The sequence below is a fragment of the Barbus barbus genome, assembly GCF_936440315.1.
Source record: "Barbus barbus genome assembly, chromosome: 30".
NCBI classification, from domain to species: domain Eukaryota; kingdom Metazoa; phylum Chordata; class Actinopteri; order Cypriniformes; family Cyprinidae; genus Barbus; species Barbus barbus.
In genome coordinates, this window is record NC_136758.1 from 1,693,074 (window position 1) to 1,713,759 (window position 20,686).

Genomic DNA, 20,686 nt, shown 5'->3' on the forward strand with positions numbered 1-20,686 from the left:
GTTTGATTCACTAAAGGTACATAGACTGTTTAAAGCCGATACAACGCAGCCAATATCAACGAGTGTGTGTTTAAACACCTGACGGTCATGAGTGCTTTGAGAGTGCAGTCATGTTTGTCTCCGCAGTGATTCATAATGCCTTATGTGGAAGATGCATAAATACAGTTTAGATTTAACCCTGAAAAGCCTGACATACTGTATGAAATAATAGTCTAGAATTTTTTATTTAGTTTTTTTGGGACAGAAACTTTAGATAAAATATTTAAAACAAAAAAGATTGCATATTTGATCCATCAGACTTTTATGGCTCATATAGTCTGATATAGTGACAATATGGAGGAAAAAAACAGCTCAGTTTTATTCAGAGACTCAAGCTGAACAAAAATATGCAATTTGCTGCATATATGCTGATATTTATATGAAGAAATTCTGATGCATTGTACTGTAAATCACTGAGATCTTTATAACAGTAGAGCAGATACTGACATAAAATGATCTAAATATCAGTCATCGTTCTATATCTCCAATAATATGTCTTAGTAAGATGAGATTGAAATGATCCAAACATATAATGCAATGCAGTCCGATGCTGATTGAGAGATGAAGAAATAATCGCTCCTCAGAAGATGTGAGATGAAGATCATTCCTCCGCTGAGGAACAGAGAAAGTAAAGCTTCTGGAAACAAACGTTCCTCAAAAGATCCTGATGATCAGATTTGAGACGCACTGATTTTTCTAGAAAATGATTGATGGAGAATCAAGTAAAGCTGAGCTGCTTCAGTCCAGTAAGAGTTCATCTGGAGATATGACTGCAGTTATTCTGACGTTAACTTGATCAAAATCAGTCAAGATTTGACAGAAAAAGACACTGAAGCAGCAGCTGAAGCTGGACGTTTCTACAATTACACTAAAAGAGCTTTTACTGGATAAAACACTAAACTATCTATCAGAAGACATGGAGGAGACTGAGTGTTTAACAACAAAGTTTGATCATTTAGAAATTAGTTTTAAAGGGTTTACAACTAATCACTTGGCCAACAATAATATCCTTATCTGTAAATGTTATACTTCATGGGAGTATTTCCATTTAGAACAGTGTGTCCTATACGCGAGTTAAACCTCAGATACTTCATTAACGCATTCGTGTGTTTAGGCATGTGTGCCAAATATGTCTTGAGAGCATTGGGAAATGTGGGGTTTTATGCAATTAATGGATTAATGAATGAAGAAATTACAAGAAGAAATACAGTAACTCTCTTGATGAGTGGGATTTCTCCTTGCATGTTGTTGAAGGTCTATGAAAGCAGAGCAGTGCTTTGCACACACACACACACACACACACAGTCCATGTGATTAGTATCTGGTTCAGAACACACTGCTCCTCTTGTCTGTGCCAATCCAATCTGACAGTGTGATGCTGCATGTCTGTTCTGACCTGAACAATGCACCACAGAAATCTCTGCATTACCGCGCTCAACTCGCTCAGCACTCAGCTTAAAACGCTCACAGGACTCCACAGAAAACATCGGATCTGTCTGTAGGTTTTAACAGCATTATCTAACCCCATGATTTTCTGTATTTTAATTTAGTATTGCCAATAGCTTTGTCAAATGGTTTTTACTTTTTTTTATTTTTTTTACAAAAATAAACGTAGTTCCAATCAAAGCCACAGCCGAACTGTTGTGAGTCTCTAGTTTTGTTACTGAATGAATGAGTTAATGATTCAGTGACTCATTCATCAGGGCTCCAAACTGCGACTAAAAATATTAATTTGCGAGTGAAGTTCTTGCTGAGGTCGCCACTGGCGACTATATATAATTTGCATGAAAGGACTTTTTTCCCGATTGTTTTGCGCTCACATCTTTTGTTATGTTCACGTATTAAACTTACAGAAGACGATGCGCATCAAAGTTTTACTGAAAAGAGTTTCAAACAGTCCTCGTCTCTGCCGCACACAGTCTGCTGAACGCAGTGAGAGAGACCTGAAAGGGCCTGTTTACACCTGCTCACTTCATGCATTTTCTCTGATCGGATATCTATATGATTTGTTAAAACATTTCCCCATTTACACTTGGCCACATAAATGTGTCTTCGCAAAACGGATATAAATCCGTTCTTCAATTCCCGCTTCATATGCAAATATAACGGAGTTCACGTCAATGAAAGCAATGGATAATTTTATTAATTATCAGCTAATTTCAATATCAAGAGAGCGCGCGGCATCAGCACTGGAAAGATAGGCTAGTCTCGCTACTTTTAATGAAGAAGATTGTGTGTTGAGCGTCTGCGGCTTACTTTCAGGTTCATTCAGTTTGCGCGTCGCTTGCTGAAGAAATACTCCGCTACTCATCCGCGGTGATGCTTGCTGCATTGCGCTGTCATATCTGACTATAACATGCCATATAGCCTATAAAACGCTCTCACACGTCTATTATTTTAATATTATGGGAGGAGTAAAATTACCATATGTGGTTTCAACAACCAGATGCATTTACACTTGTCCGGTCGATCTTCTTATCGAGATCTTAGTCTATATGCTGTGTTCTGTTAATGCATGGACTTCCTGTTATTTGAAGCGCACTTGCCATCCAGTAATCGCAAAAAGCTTTGTGCTGTCTTACTTTTTAATAAACAAAGTATCAGCTTTAAAATGCTACGAAATTCAAATGATGCGGTTTGGGTGCTCTTTAATGCGGACCACAAGCGCACACTTTGGGTAATATAAACACCAGTACCCCGCGTCCACACGGTCCGTGTATGCGTCCGGATCGCGCGAGCGGAGAGTATCCACTTAATGCTCAGGCGCGATCTCTTTAGCACCTCAGTTAAAGCAGCAAGTGAACCCATTATATATTTCGATTTACTACTATAGTATGAAATGAACATGATCAAAAGGTAGGCAATAAGAAAGCCTATAGTACAACTTACTGAACTGTTTTATGTAAAAGCTCATTGTTTCAAACTGAGGAAATGTATAAAGCTTGTAAACATTGCATTGTAATACATTTACCTCAGAATAACCACTCAGTGTCCATAAACTCATCAGTCAGCTAGAAAAATAACTATAAAGAGGAGCGTTTTGCTATATTCATGCGCTGTTGCATATTAATATTTTTACTTATTCTGTTGTACATGATTCAGCTCCTCCTATAAAATTGCATTTTACTAATGAAGAAAAACAGACTGAATGTGTGAAAGACGTGACAACATTTATAGGATGCACTGCACTCAGTTGCCAAGTGATGCTTATGGTCCATGATATTGGTACAGATTCTGTGTAACGAACAATTCTTTGTGACTGTATATTTCAAGTTGTAAAAGACATTTAATTCACACTTTAAGTGAACCTTAGTCCCCCGGTCGACCTGATCATCTACAAGATGGATTAAAATGCTGATAAAGCCTAGAAAAGATAAGACATAAACACATGACAAAATGATTGAAATGTTAAAATAGGGGGAAAAAATAAAATGATAATAATAAAATAAACCACTTTTATTCTGTGGCACCTAAAAAAATAATTTGGCGCCTAAGTTTTTCTTTTATAGGAGCCAATGGCTCCTTACTCGATTTTTTTGTCTGGAGCCCTGTTCATAAAGACAGTCACTTGCTTTGTTTCCGAATGAATCTGAAAGTTGAAGATGTTTAAACAAATCAGTTGAGTGAATGATTCAATGTCTCACTCATTAAGACAGTGACTTGCTGCCACCTACTGGCTTTTAGTTCCATTTTTAGAGTATAATTTCATTAAAAATAAATTAATAACAAATAAAAATAATAAATAAAATTATTCATATTTCAATACCCATTTTTTCTATGTAGAATCAAAATATTTATTTCTAAAGCTACGTTTTTGTAATGTTTATCTATTTAACACAATAATGACTTAAAATGGTCTTTTGGTGGAAATCTTTTAGCCAAAATTACATTTTGTGATTTCATTTTTTCAAGCATTTTTTTTTGTTTTTTTTGAGACCACACAGGTCTTGAATAGTTTTTTTTTGTTTTTTTGGTCAACCTGCCCCTAAACAACATGAAAAAACAAGCCTAACTGTGATCACTTATATTACATATCAGTCAGATCGCCTCATTTTGCTTTCGGCCAAAATGAGACACAATGTGGACCAGATTTTGTACCATTAGTCAGTGTGAAACCTTTTGGTTTATCCATTTCTCCTGTGCTGTAGTGAGAAGAGACAGTGATGTAAAGATGGCTATTTCATCCGCTCTTGCTGTCTTCTGGTCAGTGTGGTCATCTTATCATATGTCTCTGTAACAGTAAACCTCTTATAGGCGATCAACTGGATTGATTACTGTAACATCACTGCTGCCGCCACACCATACATCTCCATGTCCATGTCATGATAATGTCAATATGCACATTGTCTTTTTATTGACAGTTTGCCATGCATGGTTCAATGTTTCTCATTCTCAGATCATGTGATGAAATAAGTTTATAGTGACATACAGTATGTCTGAAAGTTTGCTTTATATGAAAAAATGAGTGATCTTGATAAAGTGAGAGCTGATAAAATGTAAAAACTGTAACTTGAATGCAATGTAAGTCGCTTTGGATAAAAGCGTCTGCTAAATGCATAAATGTAAATGTAAATGTAATCTTTGCGCTCACTACTGATAGAGAATGAAACACTGATACAAACATTTTCTGTTAAGCTGCTTCGGAAAGAACTATACAAAGATAAACTTGACTTGACTACTGTGTTTTATTCATATCTGGAGCACAAATTTCCTCACCAAGGCTGCATTTATATGATGAAAAATACAGTAAAACTGATAAATATTATTATAGGTTAAAATAGCTGTTTTCTATGTGAATACCTATTAACATGCAATTTATTGCTGAGATTAAAGCTGTATTTTCAGCATCATTACTCCAGTCTTCTGTGTCACATGATCCTTCAGAAATCATTCTAATATACTGATTTACTTCTCAAGAACTGATGAAAACAGTTGTGCTGCCAAATATTTTTGTGGTAAATGTGCTTCATTTTATTTTTCAGGATTCACAGATGAATAGAATGTTCAAAATAACAGCATTTAATTGAAACAGAAGTATTTTGTTACATTTGTTACAACAAATGTCTTTACTGTCACTTTTGACCAATTTAATGCATCCTTGAGGAATAAAAGTGCTCATTTCTTTCTACCTTTTTTAAAAATGTAATCTTACTCCATCACAGTTTCCACAAAAATATGAAGAGGCACAAATCAGCATATTAGAATGATTTCTGAAGGATCATGTGACACTGAAGACTGGAGAAAATTCAGCTTTGATCACAGAAATAAATAAAATTTTAACATGTATTCACTTAGAAAACAGCTATTTTAAATTGTAAAAATATTTCACAATTTTACTGCATTTTTTTATCAATTAAAAGCAGCCTCAGTGACACTTCTTTCAAAAACATTAAAACAATCTCAAGTCATTCAAAACCTGTAGTGTGTATAAAGCAGAACACGCACATGAAATACCTTGTATTGTTCTCTTGAAGAAGGCCTTGCAGGCTTCACAGGAGGCCACGCCGTAGTGATACCCCGACGCGATGTCTCCGCACACGAGGCACAGGCGTTTTGGGATGGAGTTGAGCATGTATTCGCACTTAATGGAGCCGGGGTCCTCCAGTAACGTGCTGGAACAGTCCTCGTAGCGTTTGCGGCAGGCGCTCCCCGCCGCACTCAGAGGCCCGCCCGCCGTGAACATGGGTGGAGAGTCCAGGCCGTTGGAGTGGCTGTTGATGGCGCTAGCGTAGCCGCCGCTGGCATCCGAATGCGCGCCGGGACTGGGGTGGCTGGCCGTGTCCACCAGAGAGGACGGACTGGAGGGCTCTGTCTTAATGTAGGAGCCACAGCTGGACGTCATGTGCCTCTCCTCAGCAGCCATCCTGTTCAGCAGCCTGAAACACACACAGCGGCGTGAGATGTGGACGCAAATGGATAAGCGCTGTATATTTTTATTATTTTTAAATTATTGCAATCGCATAAGCAAATCAAATCAGGAGAACATCAACATAACATCACAATTAAATACAAAGTTCTGGTATGACACTGTAGATGGCGCAGTCGGATAGGTCTAACTCAATCTGACATAATGACATCATCAAATGGCACAGCTGATTGGTTCTCTCTTGTATCAGTAGCCAATGAGCTCGCTGCTCAACATTCAAATACTAGTGATTGCTTCAGAAAACTTACACCTTCCCCAGCTCCACCTGTATAGATCTGAGAGGAGATTCATGTATGCTATATGGGGGTTATTTCATGTATGTTATTATGTGCAGCAGCAGTATTTCTTACATGCTCATAACAGCAAATTGTGGATGTATTGGCAATAGCAAAGTCTCGGTACTTGCTCTGCCGCAGCAGCAGCAGCGTTGCAGAGCTATTCCGCCAAGACCAAACACATTAACATTGTCATGTACATTATCATGCCAATCCCTCCGAGAGTAGTCATGACAGAACTGGTTTTACTCAAGTCTAAAATACTATTTAACATCACTGATCCCATATGCATCAATTTATACCAACAAAATACATATATATAGGTTAAATCAGGTAGAAATAGTTATTTAACCATAATAGCTCTTCCATTTTGATCCAGAAGAGATGCATTTAAAAAATAATAAATAAATAAATAAGGGAATGAAACTTTGCAAATTGCAAAGGACCCTCAAAATACACAGCATCATTTATTTGTTTGTTTGTTCATTCATTAATTTGTTTGTTCAAGAGATGTAACTATTTAAACAAAAATGTGTAACAAAAATCATTTTGGACCCGGTATCATCTACAAAGATATATGTAATAATAATAATAATAATAATAATAATCTATTTCAGTTTTTTAATTAATAAAAAGGGGGTAAATGCAGTAATAACAGTGACATAAAATTCACAGTCACTCATTAATAATAAGTTGCTGATCAGATACAATATGGTTTTAGTAAAAAAAAAATAAGTTATGACTTTTTTATAAAATAACGATTCTTCAGGTCTGAAATGGACCCAGAATGCGATATATATATATATATATATATATATATATATATATGTGTGTGTTTATTTAAAAACCAGTAAAATATTATGAAAACCTGAATTATGAAATTCCTAAAACTAATTACACAATATGTTTTTCTTTTCTTTCAATTAAAGCAACAACAACAAAAACTCTGTATTGTGGCAGAGAGGTTACATAACTGCATTTATACAGTAACCACAATCGCAAACAACAGTCAAGACCCATGTTTGGATTTATTACAGTTCATCGGTGAGGGACTGATTGCAGATAGCCGCAGCAAACAATGCAAACGGCCGTGTGAAAGAAAACAGACTGGCTGTATCAGACTTTCGTTTGAGCAGAATATCGCAATAGACTCCAACTTACATGTTTGTAATGTAGAGAGAGTGTGTGTCAATGGTTGCCAGGTTGAGAAGATTAAGTAAACCACTGGGCAGGAAAAGTATCGATTTAAGAGAAAAGATCTCTTTGGTGGATTTAGACTCTTGACATCTGGCAACCCCAAGCATTAAAGATATAGTGGAGGCTTGTTACCAATGCAAGATTATGGTAATGCCAAATGAAAACAATGTTTCCAGGATAAATAACTAGTCCAAAATCAGAGGCAATTATGCTTAATCGAGAAAAGCAGAAATCATGATTGTGATTAAAATACGATTAATTGTGCAGCCCTAAAAAAAGGCTTCAATTTGAATATGGTCCTTAAAAATTAAATTTTTAGCACTGCACTTTTAAAACCCATATTATTATTTTTTTTCCTGTATAAAATGCAAACTTGAGGAAAAAAAATCAAACAATATCATCTAATGAATCCGTTGAATGTAGAACAATCAAATAGATTCACATACTGTTCAAGTGTCAGTGAATGGTGAAGGGTGCGGCATCAAGGATATCTAACATAAACACTAACATCTCTCACTTTCAAGACATCTGAATATTTATCTTCATGCTTATAGATGTTACGATTGTCGTTGCAAATCAAAACTGTCCAATATTGTCACAAATGGCATATCAATACCAGAGAAATCTGCTGAAAATCATTTGAAGCTGCAAGAATCAGAAGAAGGTTCAGCTACACTTGAAGCCTTTATGTATAACATATTATATAGATTTTAGGGGTGGGGATCTTTAGTCACCTCACGATCCGATCCGATTCTGGGAGTCACGATCCGATTCCAGAACGATTGTTGATCTACTTTTACCCCCCTTATTAATTAATTAGTTTACCGACTTGAGAATTTTAAAATCCTTACATTTACATATCCATACATAAGTAAACATTTAAAATAATTACAAATAAAAAATTATTAAAACAGTTGTACATATGTTAAGAATTTTGAACTAATATAACTTCAAAACATACAAGCAAGTAGCAAATAATAAAGAGGAGCACAGAAACATAACAAACAAAGAGTGCTTTCAGTATTTAAGATTATCTGAATGTTTTCCATTCAAGAACTGTGAGTGATTTTTCTTCATTTTTACTGTTGTTTTTTTACTATGATATATCGCCCAGCCCTACATAGATTCAATGCATTATAATGAAAGTTTATAAAGTTAAATATAAAGTTTCATAAATAATTGTTACCAAAAATAAAACACGTGTGACAACCAGTGTTGGGTAAAGTTACTTTTAAAACGAATGCATTACAATGTTGCGTTACTCCCTAAAAAAAGTAACTAATTGCGTTTCTTAGCTACTTTTTATGGAAAGTAATGCGTTACGTTACTTTTGCGTTACTTTTTAAATATGAGCAGGGCTTGATTGTTTTTAATACAAGAAGTTCTAATCATAGCAAATGTAAAAGCCCTTTCACACCAAAAAGTGTCATGAATAAGCCTCAGGCTGAAGGAAAAGGAAATTCCCGTCTGTACAGTAGAACGCAGGAGAAGAAAGTTCAACACTCTTCAGCAATAAAAAAAACAATGAAGCACAATTGTTAGTTTATCTAAAGTCATTTTTGCTTATTAGTATGGTTGAACTGGTCATCAAAGGTCAGCAGCAAAGACTTTGGTTAATAAAATGGGATTAGATACATTTGTATTGTTTAACATATTTAATTATTGCAGGTTTGCGTCATATTCATATTGGGGTGCCTCAGGGCTCAGTTCTTGGACCACTTCTCTTTTCTGTCTACATGGCATCACTAGGTTCTGTCATTCAGAAACATGGCTTTTCATATCACTGCTATGCTGATGACACTCAACTCTACCTCTCATTCCATCCTGATGATCCGACGATAGCTACTCGCATCTCTGCGTGTCTAACAGACATTTCTTGCTGGATGATGGACCATCACCTTCAACTTAACCTAGCTAAGACAGAACTGCTTGTAGTTTCAGCTAACCCATCGCTTCATCACAATCTCAGCTTCCAGTTAGGCTCATCTACCATAACTCCTTCAAAAACAGCCAGAAACCTTGGAGTTGTGATTGATGATAAGCTGAATTTCTCAGACCACATTGTTAAAACTGCCCGGTCCTGCAGATTTGCATTATATAATATTAAGAAGATCAGGCCCTTTCTCTCGGAATATGCAACACAACTCCTTGTTCAGGCTCTTGTTCTGTCCAGACTTGACTATTGCAATGCTCTCTTGGCAGGTCTTCCAGCCAATTCTATTAAACCTCTACAATTAATCCAAAATGCCGCTGCAAGATTAATCTTTAATGAGCCGAAAAGAACGCACGTCACGCCTCTGTTCATCAATTTGCACTGGCTACCAATAGCTGCTCGCATTAAATTCAAGGCATTAATGTTTGCCTACAGAACCACCACTGGCTCTGCACCCCTTTACCTAAATTCTTTACTTCAGACTTATGTGCCCTCTAGAAGCTTGCGTTCTTCAAGTGAACGACGCATTATTGTACCATCCCAAAGACACAGAAAAACACTTTCAAGGACTTTTTCATTAACTGTTCCCATCTGGTGGAATGACCTGCCCAACTCGATTCGATCTGCCGAATCCTTACCCATCTTCAAGAAACGGCTAAAAACTCATCTGTTCCATCTTTACTTGACCCTCTAACTCTAGCACTATCTATTCTAATTGTATTTTATCTATGTCTTTTTATTAAAAAATAACAATAATAATAATAATTATCTGTACTGTGTTAGGCTAACCAAGACTTGTAATAGCACTTGCACGTTGTTGCTCTTTTGTTGGTTTTGATTGCTTCTTATGTCCTCATTTGTAAGTCGCTTTGGATAAAAGCGTCTGCTAAATGACTAAATAAATAAATATCCTGAGCTTGCATTTCACTGTTTTGATTCATTTTGATGTTTTTTGCGAGTGGGATGAATTAATGCACATTCACATTTAGTCTAGAAATACAGTAACAGCATTTTCACACAGCGCACTGTCAGTCAATAAATGGGAAAAAAGTAACTGGCGTTTTTTTGAAAAAGAATATTTCTTTTTGAAAAAATATTTTCTTGTAAACTAAAAAGTAATGCGTTACTTTACTAGTTACTTGAAAAAAGTAATATCATTACGTAACTCGCGTTACTTGTAATACGTTACCCCCAACACTGCTGACAACGAATAGATAAATATAATGGATTATAACTGTGCTGTTATAGCAGGATTCTGGTGGAATAAATTCCATCTTCTGAATGCTTCACATTTAGACATCACAAACATGCAGCAAATTGAACACAAGCATCTGAAATAGACAGAGCCTTATTTATTTGACTCCGGCCTATAAATAATTAACATTACAGAGTGTAGCAGGGGTCATGATGGGGTTACATTCAGCTTTTTTAGCTGTTGAGTCCAGGGCCAGGAGTCCAATGGATTTGCTAGCATTAATAAACCTGAGCTTTCCTTGATCCCATACAAATCATGTCATCAGGCCAAAACTCTGACAGACGACCAGCCCTGCATGTCAGTCTAACCATTACACTGCAAACTAGGGCTGGGTAAAAAAAAAATCATATCTCGATTTTAATCGATTCTCATTTTTACGAAACGATATCGATTCTTAAATCCCAAGAATCGATTAGTCAAGCCTGTTTTCAGTTAATGGACGGAAATTTAAAGTGCACCTTCCATCCAATAAATTGCAATAAGCATTATGCTTTGGTACTTTTAATATGAAACAAAGTCTCAGATTTCTGCACATTGTTTTGCAATCTTCAAACAATAAATGCCGTTTTTTAGCGCTGCTAATGTGGAGTGACAGATCGCCTCAGTTCCACAGACACGGCAACGCGAGGCGCACGTGAACTGATCATCTCCAGTTACCAGTTACAGCACAAAATAAACATGACTAAACATCCAAAGGTAAGTAAAAAGAAAGAGTACAACTTTACATCCTGTCTCATGTAATCACTCAATCTGTGTTTCAGCCATGCAAAGATGTCAATATAATATCTTGGAAACAATATGTCCCGTAACGTCACATTTACCTCAGAAAAAAACACGTTTGGTGACCATAAACCCATTAGTCTGAAAGAGAAGGGCATTTTGCTAAATATATGCACCATATAATATATTCATTATAGTTTTTACTGTCAATGTTTCATTTATGTTTGAATAAATAAGTCAAGATTTTATGACAGACACCATTTAAATGTTTATATATATATATAAAAAAAATTAAGTATATATATACGAATTGAAGTATATATCTTATTATGTAATTGTAACTTTATTATAAAACCTTAATTAAGTGTAATTTAAGCAGTTGTATAGCCTACAAATCAGTAAATTTTAACCTTCAGTATTAATGAAAATTTGGCATGTACTATACCTGATATATATCCAAAATAATCGATATTGAATCGAAGCAAATCAAATTGCAAGCTTGTGAATGAGAATCAAACCGAATCGAGAAATTTGTGTCAAAACCCAGCCCTACTGCCAACCTTATTTTAGTACTTAGTACTTTTACGATAGTATTATAATTTCTATTAATATAACATAATATAATATTCACTATAATTGGATATAATTTATAACATATGTTAATATAATAAAAATATTCATATTTTTATTATTTATTTATTTTTTTTACTTTAGTTTTAGGACGTTTTTATTATTATCTATATATTTTATTCAATTTTTTTTTTTTTTTTTATATTAGTTTTAGTAATAGCTACTGTAGTACCTCAAGCTAAAGGTGCATTGAAGTGCCTTGAAACACGCAGCATTATTTGTAATTATTTCTACGTGCTGACGTAATTTCAACTGAAACAGGAAGACAGGGCGGGAGATATCGAACAGCCCCGCCCCCTTTTTTAAATAGCCAATAGAGTTTTGTTTATATATCACTGTTTTGGAGCACACTGGCTTGTAAATAACCTTAAGTCTAACATATTGATACTAACACCCAACGGGGACTTTAAACTACATGAAAATGAGAAATGAGTGAAAACAATCATAATTGAAAAAATAAAAATGCAAACTCTAAAATGTAAGCGAGTAGCGTGACTTGGCGAAACTGCATGGCTGCATTTAGATTAAAAAAAGCAGCGAGAGTGTAGGCTTCCTTTAACAGTCTGTTTCTCTGACTGATTTAATTGTAAGTGCGGGTGAAGCTGGTTTCAAGGCCGGGGGTCAAAGGTCAACCTTATTTTCCGCACCCGGTTTTCCCGTGCCCATGGAGATGGGGTCAACGTGTCAAATTAAATCTCATTGCAGCATTTCACTGCCTCTTGTGTCATGTATATTCAACGCTGCGGCAGGTGCCACCACCTCTGGAAATTCATAGAACGGTTAACGGCTAAAATAAATAATAAAAAAATGCTCCTTGTTAAAACACTGACCTTGTGGAAAAAAGGCCTGTGCCAGAGAGCGTGTGATGGCTGTGTCCTGAACGCTGCGCAGAAACTACAGCCGGATATCAGCGGCAGCTCGCCAAGTGCTACGTATGACGCCTTTTGTGAGTCAATAAAGCTCGTGAGTCAGTAACTTGAGGAAAAACTTCATCTGAAGTGTAAGAATGATTTGTGTAAGTAACACGCTTATTCAGTTCAGACGTACTAAAGAAAACATGTTTGTGTCATTGGAAAATTAACCATCATTTGTTTATCTGGGATATTTCTTTGTGGAAATATGTGGAATATTTATTGCAGTAAAGCAACAAAACAAAACATCATCACAATGACACAATGGCTTTTAGTCACAAATATGCAAAAAATAATTACATAATAAATGTACACAGTACACACACATATATTATGCAAACAAAAACTTTTATTTTGGATGAAATTAATCGTTTAACAGCACTAATAAATATATATGGCTTGTAAGAGGCAAACGTTTTGGACAGTTGTTTGTCATCTTGAATCAGCATTGATGATAATAAATGTATGAAAAAACAGCATGTGGACAAATATAGATGAAGTCCCTTACATTATATTGTTTGCTTGTCTAGTCATTTAAGAACAATGTTCTTATTTATAGTATGGGCCTGGCAGAAGACAAATCAAGTTCGTGAAAAGCAGGAGGCTGTTACTGTATTGAATTAATTCCTTCTCCGAGTCAAACCTTTAGCGTTTGTTTAGAGCTGCTGAATAAAGATAAATGCATGTGCACCTTTCTGAACATTCATTTCATTTATTAACAGCCATATATTAGAAACAGCGGCATACAGGGCAATTCCATTTAGGCTTTATATCGAAACTTCATGGGGAGCTTAACCCCAGGTCAAAGGTCACGCTGAAGGTGACACTTAGCATAATTGCATAAATGTCTGAATGGCTTTATGTTCATATATAAAACATGCGTTCAGCAGACTTTCTTCAGCTGCCACAGCTCCAGCTCTGCATTCAAATATGACAAAATATGACATCTGGCACTAAAATATCTCCTGACTGTTCATAAACATGAAACAAAATGATTCTGGGCCCAGTTTTTTAAATCCACTGAACAATTGCAGTTCCTTAAAGATTTCCAGCACATTTAAGGAAGACCTCAAAACACTTTTAGTTTTAAAAAAAGAAAGAAAAAAAAAAAACTCAACTTTTTCTAAATTATTATTAAAAGCTCAGTAACACTTTAAAATAAAATCTCATTAGTTAACATTAGTTAATGCACTGACTAAAATGAACTTACAGAGAACAATACATTTGTAACGATATTTATCTTTGTTAATGTTAGTTAATAAAATGCAGTTTCTAAGATATTTTAACAGTTCGATTTTTATTATTATGTATTATTAAATGTTAAAATGATCATAAACTATGATTATTTATTTATCATACATTTGTTAGGTTTTAAACAGAAACTAATTTAAACCTGATAACTCACGAGTTGTGATTCATGAGAGTTTGTGACTGATTCAATAAATGAATCAGTTCATAAGAGTCATTCTTTAGTGAATCGGACTACACTGGTATTCATTTGGTTTATTGCAAGAACCTAAAGACAGCGACACAATAGTTGATCTATAATCTTTACATCATTTTATCTGTCTTTCCTTCTCATCGCATTCATCTCTGACAAAGCAACAATTCTCCTGTTTACTGTAGATTCCTAACTCTGCAGGAAACTGTGTTTTTTACGTTTACAAAAACACTTTTATCTAAAGTGACTTGCATTGCATTCGAGGCACACATTTTATCAGCTCATGCATTCCCTGGGAATCGAACCTGTGACTTTGACGTTGCAAGCATGACTGCTAAAGCATTGCTGTAGAAGTATAATTTAACAACATGCAAAGTGGAGGAATTCTTGCCATTCCTTCATGTTCAGTGCTGTAGAGCAGAGGTCCCCAACCACCGGGTCGCGACCCACTACCGGGCCGTGGAAGAATTCCTACCGGGTCACGAGAAAGTTCTGGGGAAAATGTGTATAGATATGGCGCTCTGTTATTTATTGTGCGTAAATGATTGTTCTAATTATTCTGTATTTTCGTTGTATGCAATTGATATCGAGTAGCAATTTGATGATTTCATGTTAAATTAGTAAATAAAAGATTGCTCTGATCTGTCATATAGGCTATTAGGGCTTAAACGGATCGCAGTTGATCAAATCGGTATGCCGTGCTGTTTGAAACACGTCTCTATGCTTCGGGTGTGTGCCAGTACAGCGCGCACAAGCATAGAGACGTGTTTCAGACAGCGCGGCATACCGATTTGATTCCTCTTTCATGCATCTCAGCATTTAAGATGCATATGCATGGGGGGTTGCAGTTACGTCGCAATACTGGAAATGGTTTTAAACCATGAAGGCGAACCAATGGATATCACAAAAGCAACGTGCAAACTTTGCGCAATAGTTATGCCGGTGAATGTATTAACTTCAGTCATGCAGAAAGTGAAAGTAAAAAAAAACGGATTTTTTTGGTCCGCAAGATTTTTTTTCAAACCGTAACCGGTCCGCGGTGTAAAAAAGGTTGGAGACCCCTGCTGTAGAGTGATATGAGTATAACCCCGTCCTGTTGTGTCAGGTGGAGTCAAGTACCCGTTCACTTCCTCGGGCCGATCCCCTCACGTCTGCTTTTGTCCACGGTCAAGGCATTTAAATTCATGCTGAGTGGAGCCCCCCCGAGCATCATGTTCAGTTCGGCCCTAATCTGATTCCAGACGCTCACACTAACAGAATTTCAGCCGCTGTAATAGAATTGCACTACCGCCACAGCGCTGGACACCAGTTAACTGAAGATCTCAGAAACCCTCAGCTTTGCTCTGAAGTTTATGATTCTAAACAAAGTGCAGTTATAGACCCAAGCACAGATACTTCCCCAGCAAAAAACCTGAATGCAATAGGTCTTCAACTGCACTGGATTTAAATTATTTAATTTATCTTTAAATTATTCTTCAGTGTCACAAATGATCCTCTTATTCAAAGATTTATATTTCAAATAAATGCTGTTCTTTTGAACTTTCTATTCATCAAAGAATCCCAAAAATAAAATGTATCACAGTTTCCACAAAAATATTGTGCAGCACAACTGTGTTCAACATTGATAATAATCAGAAATGTTTGTTGATCAGTAAATCAGTATATTAGAATGATTTCTGAAGATCATGTGACACTGAAGACTGGAGTAATGATGCAGAAAATACAGCTGCAGATCACAGAAATAAATGAACAGATATTCACATAGAAAACTGAAATAATATTTAATTAAATTGAAATAATATTTCACTATTTTTACCGTATTTTTGATCAAATGCAGCCATGGAGAGCAGAAGAACTTTTGCATATGTAGAAGTTAAAAGCTGCATTCTTCTACTGCAGTTTCATATTTGAGTGTCATAGAGTCAGTGGGTTTGTGACAGTCACACACACACACACACACACACACACACGGTATCAGATGCCCGGCGGGTGGAGGGGAGATTGGTCAGAGGGCCGCAGCTGATGGGCTGATAAAGGAACTCAATTAACTCCTGACATGCTCTCGTGCTCCTCCCCGTCACGCCGGGCTCATGCAGAAACACTGTTTACTCCACTAACAAACATATTTAATTTATACTGCATTTGATGTCCAAGCAGTGGACAGTTTTTTTTTTTGTGAACAGAGCTCTATTTCATGGATGCAAATGAAACCGGGTTCGTCCAGGGCTCTGGGCGAGCGGAGCGAGAGCTCACAGAGGGCCACTTGGAAATGTCTACCCATAAAAAGGCCCCGGGTTAACAGCTACCAAGGGAATACGGGGCTCGGGCCGACCCTGGGGCTGTTCACTCGTGTGTGTGTAAGCAGCATTCGCTCAGGCCCCTGGGAGCCGTTTTAATCTCGGGCCGCATTAGAGAGCCGCTCATTCATTAGTGTAGAGATAAACAGAGAGAAGGGGAAAGGTGAAGACGAGCACTTTGTTAAAAAGCGAAGGAGGAATTTGACAAGGATTTATGAGCGACTGAACTAAGGAGGTGGAACACAGCCAATGAGAACTGGACAGAGAGAGAGAGGAAGAGCACTTGCTGATCGTGGTTGCGCCTTTCAAACATCAACAACCGCGCTTCAAGTGTTCAACATCATTACTGCAAATGAAGCCCTTAACCATATAATTAACCCTATCTCATCAGTGCTGTCTCTTCTGAAGCTCAGCTGTGTTAGTATGGGTTCCTTCAGCTGATCAAATGCATTCAGGGAAATTATTCCAAACGTAAAGAAACATAACATGTCCATCAGTTTCAGGTTGAAATGTATGTGACTTTAACTAAGTTGTAGATTTAATTTTACTAATCATTTTGTCTATATTAGATAATTTTAAACGGTCTTGTGGTGTGACAAATTAATTTTCAAAAGGGGGGGGGGGGGGGGTAATAAATATACACATAATTTACACAGGTTGAAATGTATGTGATTTTAAGTAAAAGCATACTTTTTGATTTCATTTTTACTCACTTTTTTGTCTATACTAGCTCAAGGATTCTCTGATTAATGATCTTCATCCTTACAAATAATTCCATATCACCTCTTGTTTTTTTTTTTGTTTTTTTTGTTTTTTTATTGACAGCATAAAATTAAAATAACCGATGATGAAGCGGTGATGCATCAAGTACCACTGAAACGTTTGGTATTATTTTCTGCTGCAACACAGATTTGTGTAACTCTCTCAAAATACATATATAATCCAGCGCTCTCTCCACCCTCGATACCACGACTAATTCTAGTTTTCGTACTCATCACTGTAGCCTGTACGAGAGTGTTGGTTGGCTATCTTTGCACAATCGCAGACTGGAACACTGGTATACTTTTCTTTTTAAGGCCATACTGTATAAACTGCCTACTTACCTATGTTCTCTTCTGACTCTTAAAGTCACTTCCTCAGGAAATGTAATCTTCGATCATATGGGCAAATCATATATGACATTCCACGAACGAGAACTGTCTTTGGTGAAAGTGCCTTTAAAGTTTTTGCACCTTTATCTTGGTATAAATTGCAGAACCAGCTAAAATTGGACTATTTACCAACAATGACACAGTTTAAAATTAGGATAAAGGACTATCTGAGTACTAAATGCACATGTGGTGTTACTGAGCGCAACTGGTAATTATGTTGAGATGATGTTGGATTGCAAATTGTTCTTTTTTTCTGTTAAATGTTTTTTGTTTTTGTTTTTAATGTATATGTTAATATGGAACTATTATTCTGCTGTCTTGGCCAGGACTCCCTTGAAAAAGAGATTCTGAATCTCAATGGGATTATTTCCTGGTTAAATAAAGGTTAAATAAAAAAATAAAAAAGGTGCCCTTGAGCCAACTGCCCCCAACCCCCAACTGCTCCCCGGGCGCCGCAGCATAAATGCTGCCCACTGCTCCGGGTGTGTGTTCACGGTGTGTGTGTGTTCACTGCTGTGTGTGTGCACGGTGTGTGTGTGTTCACGGTGTGTGTGTGCATGTTGGATGGGTTAAATGCAGAGCACGAATTCCGAGTATGGGTCACCATACTTGGCAGTATGTCACTTCACTTCATATAAAAAATAGATATGCATACAATAAATATTCTATAAATATTTATTTATATATATATATTATAGATATCAAACTATGTTTGAGTGGAAGAAAAGCTTAATGTTCATATTGTTTAGAAATATTTATGAATTAATATGATCATACAATATATTTTATTTACAGTATATTAAATTAGATTATATATTGGTTATTTATTTATTTATTTAAAAGCAAATTAATTCTGTATTTCTCTCAAATATTTTTCTTTTTCTTTCTGATTTAAAATTTCACATATCACAAGGTTCACTTCACAAAGTACAAATGTTTAATGTAATCTCAAGCAACATGACATCATAAAATCTGTATGCATAATAATTTTACAAGAATGATTTTTAAAACATTTAAAATTTAAATTAGTGTAGCATGTCACACTACAGAACATCTTTCCGATTTATATTAGATTTTTTTGTAAAATCAAAATGAAAATTGTGATGCATCAAGTACAGCTGAAATGTTTAGTATTATTTTCTGTTGCAAAAGAGATTTGTGTAACTCTCAAAATACATAATTATGCATACAAATATGCATAAAATAAATATTCTCTGTATATTTATTTATACATTTTTTATAAACATTAAGTAATTTTTTCCTACATCATCAAAATACATCATTTTGGGGTGGGAGAAAAGCTTAAAGTAATTCATGACAATCACCACCCATTTTTTCCTGGCATTAAAAAGCCGTTCCTGTGGTTAGGGCCAGTGAAAGGGCAAGTAACAATCTCAATAACTAGTCTGACTCCTGACTGAATGAATGAGACACCGAGAGTTTGAGCCGTGGAGGGAGAAAAAAGAGAAGGAGTGAAGAAAACAAGGTGAGAGGGAGAATGATGGATATTGGGTGACGGTGCCCGGTTACTGCAGGAGGAGAGACCGGCCCGGCCCAATTAAACTCCGGGGCCAAGGATTAAATTTAGTCCGTCTGCCTCGCATTGCCTTTGCGGCCTTCACCAGACTGTGAGCTCACGGCCAGCCTTTAGTACGCCACAGAAACAGATCGCATCCATCGATCCCCGTCACATCCTTCCTGAGCGCAGCATATGGAGGAGGAGAAACACACACTTGTAACTAGTGCTCTCCTCCACCACATATACTGGAAACATCTCACTCATCTGCCAGACATTAGCCTTTCAGCCCTAGCAAACCCAGTTCATGCTCAGAAATGACAGCTTGCTCAAATCAAAGTCAAATCAAAGGAAGAACACCAAACTCCAAACTGGCCTCACAATAATTCCATGTAAATATGCAGTGTTTGACAGCCACTTACTAAAGATAACAACACTCAGCTGCATTGCTTTTCCACTAACAAGACTATTTTCAAACGTAAAGTGATAAAATGCAGCATCTCTGTTTTTTGCCACACTTTATAGATGTAAACTGCTCTTAACTTTCACCAAACTGCATCATTTTAGCAGATTGGTTTATTTGGACGATCCATTTCAATGAACTGGATCAAAAATAAAACCAATTCATTTATTTATTTTGAGTCTTTGCATAAATATTCAGTTAAAATGATGCTGTTCATCATTATATTTCTGACTTATAAAGTAAATGATGGGTATATATACTTATTTGTCACCAGAGTACGTGTGTGTGTGTGTGTGTGTGCTATATTAAATTAGGAAGAAAAAGGAAATGAAATAGAAATGCTTATATAATTTAATATAAATAAATAACATAGCACAACAAAATGAGAACATAACTAAAAAGAAAATAAGAATTTCTTTCCCTGGAATTAATACACACATACAGTACATAATATATAATGTAAATAAATAAAATAACAGCTTAATAACATAATAACATATCAAAATCAAATAAAATGATACTATAACTAAAAATAAATTAAACAATTTTTATCTCTCCCCTAAATTATTTTGATATTGTAGGAAAAACAACATCAGGAAAAAACTGCCTAATGTTGACAAAAATATCTAAATACAATGCAATACAATGCTATAATATTTAATCTATTTTACCCCATATTTCCCCAAAGTGGTGTTTTGAGAGTTACACAAACATCTATTACAACAAAAAAAGAGTATAATGTGATGGTTATATAAAAAAGATATTTTTGAATAGCTTTAAATGTACTTTCTTTAGTTTGTAGCTTCCCAAGATATGCAGTCTCAAAGCAATGTGCATGCATACTGTATAATAAAGGAGTGAAAGTCAGGCAGAGTGACGAGTGAGGCAGGGAAAGAGTTAACATGTAAAAGTGTGTGAGCCCAACGGTAAAG

The 20,686-nt window shown here is 36.0% G+C and overlaps 1 protein-coding gene across 2 annotated transcripts in view; it reads right to left on the reverse strand.

The window, feature by feature from the left end:
• The window catches only part of LOC306850188 (steroid hormone receptor ERR2-like), an 89,515-nt gene that overhangs the window by 57,640 nt on the left and 11,189 nt on the right, over nucleotides 1-20,686 (reverse strand). For both annotated transcript variants that reach the window (XM_079385680.1, XM_079385679.1), the window contains exon 2: nucleotides 5,494-5,915. In XM_079385680.1, the coding sequence (XP_079241806.1) occupies nucleotides 5,494-5,902 (409 nt within the window). In that variant the 5' untranslated portion in view covers nucleotides 5,903-5,915. The remainder of the gene's footprint in view (nucleotides 1-5,493; nucleotides 5,916-20,686) is intronic.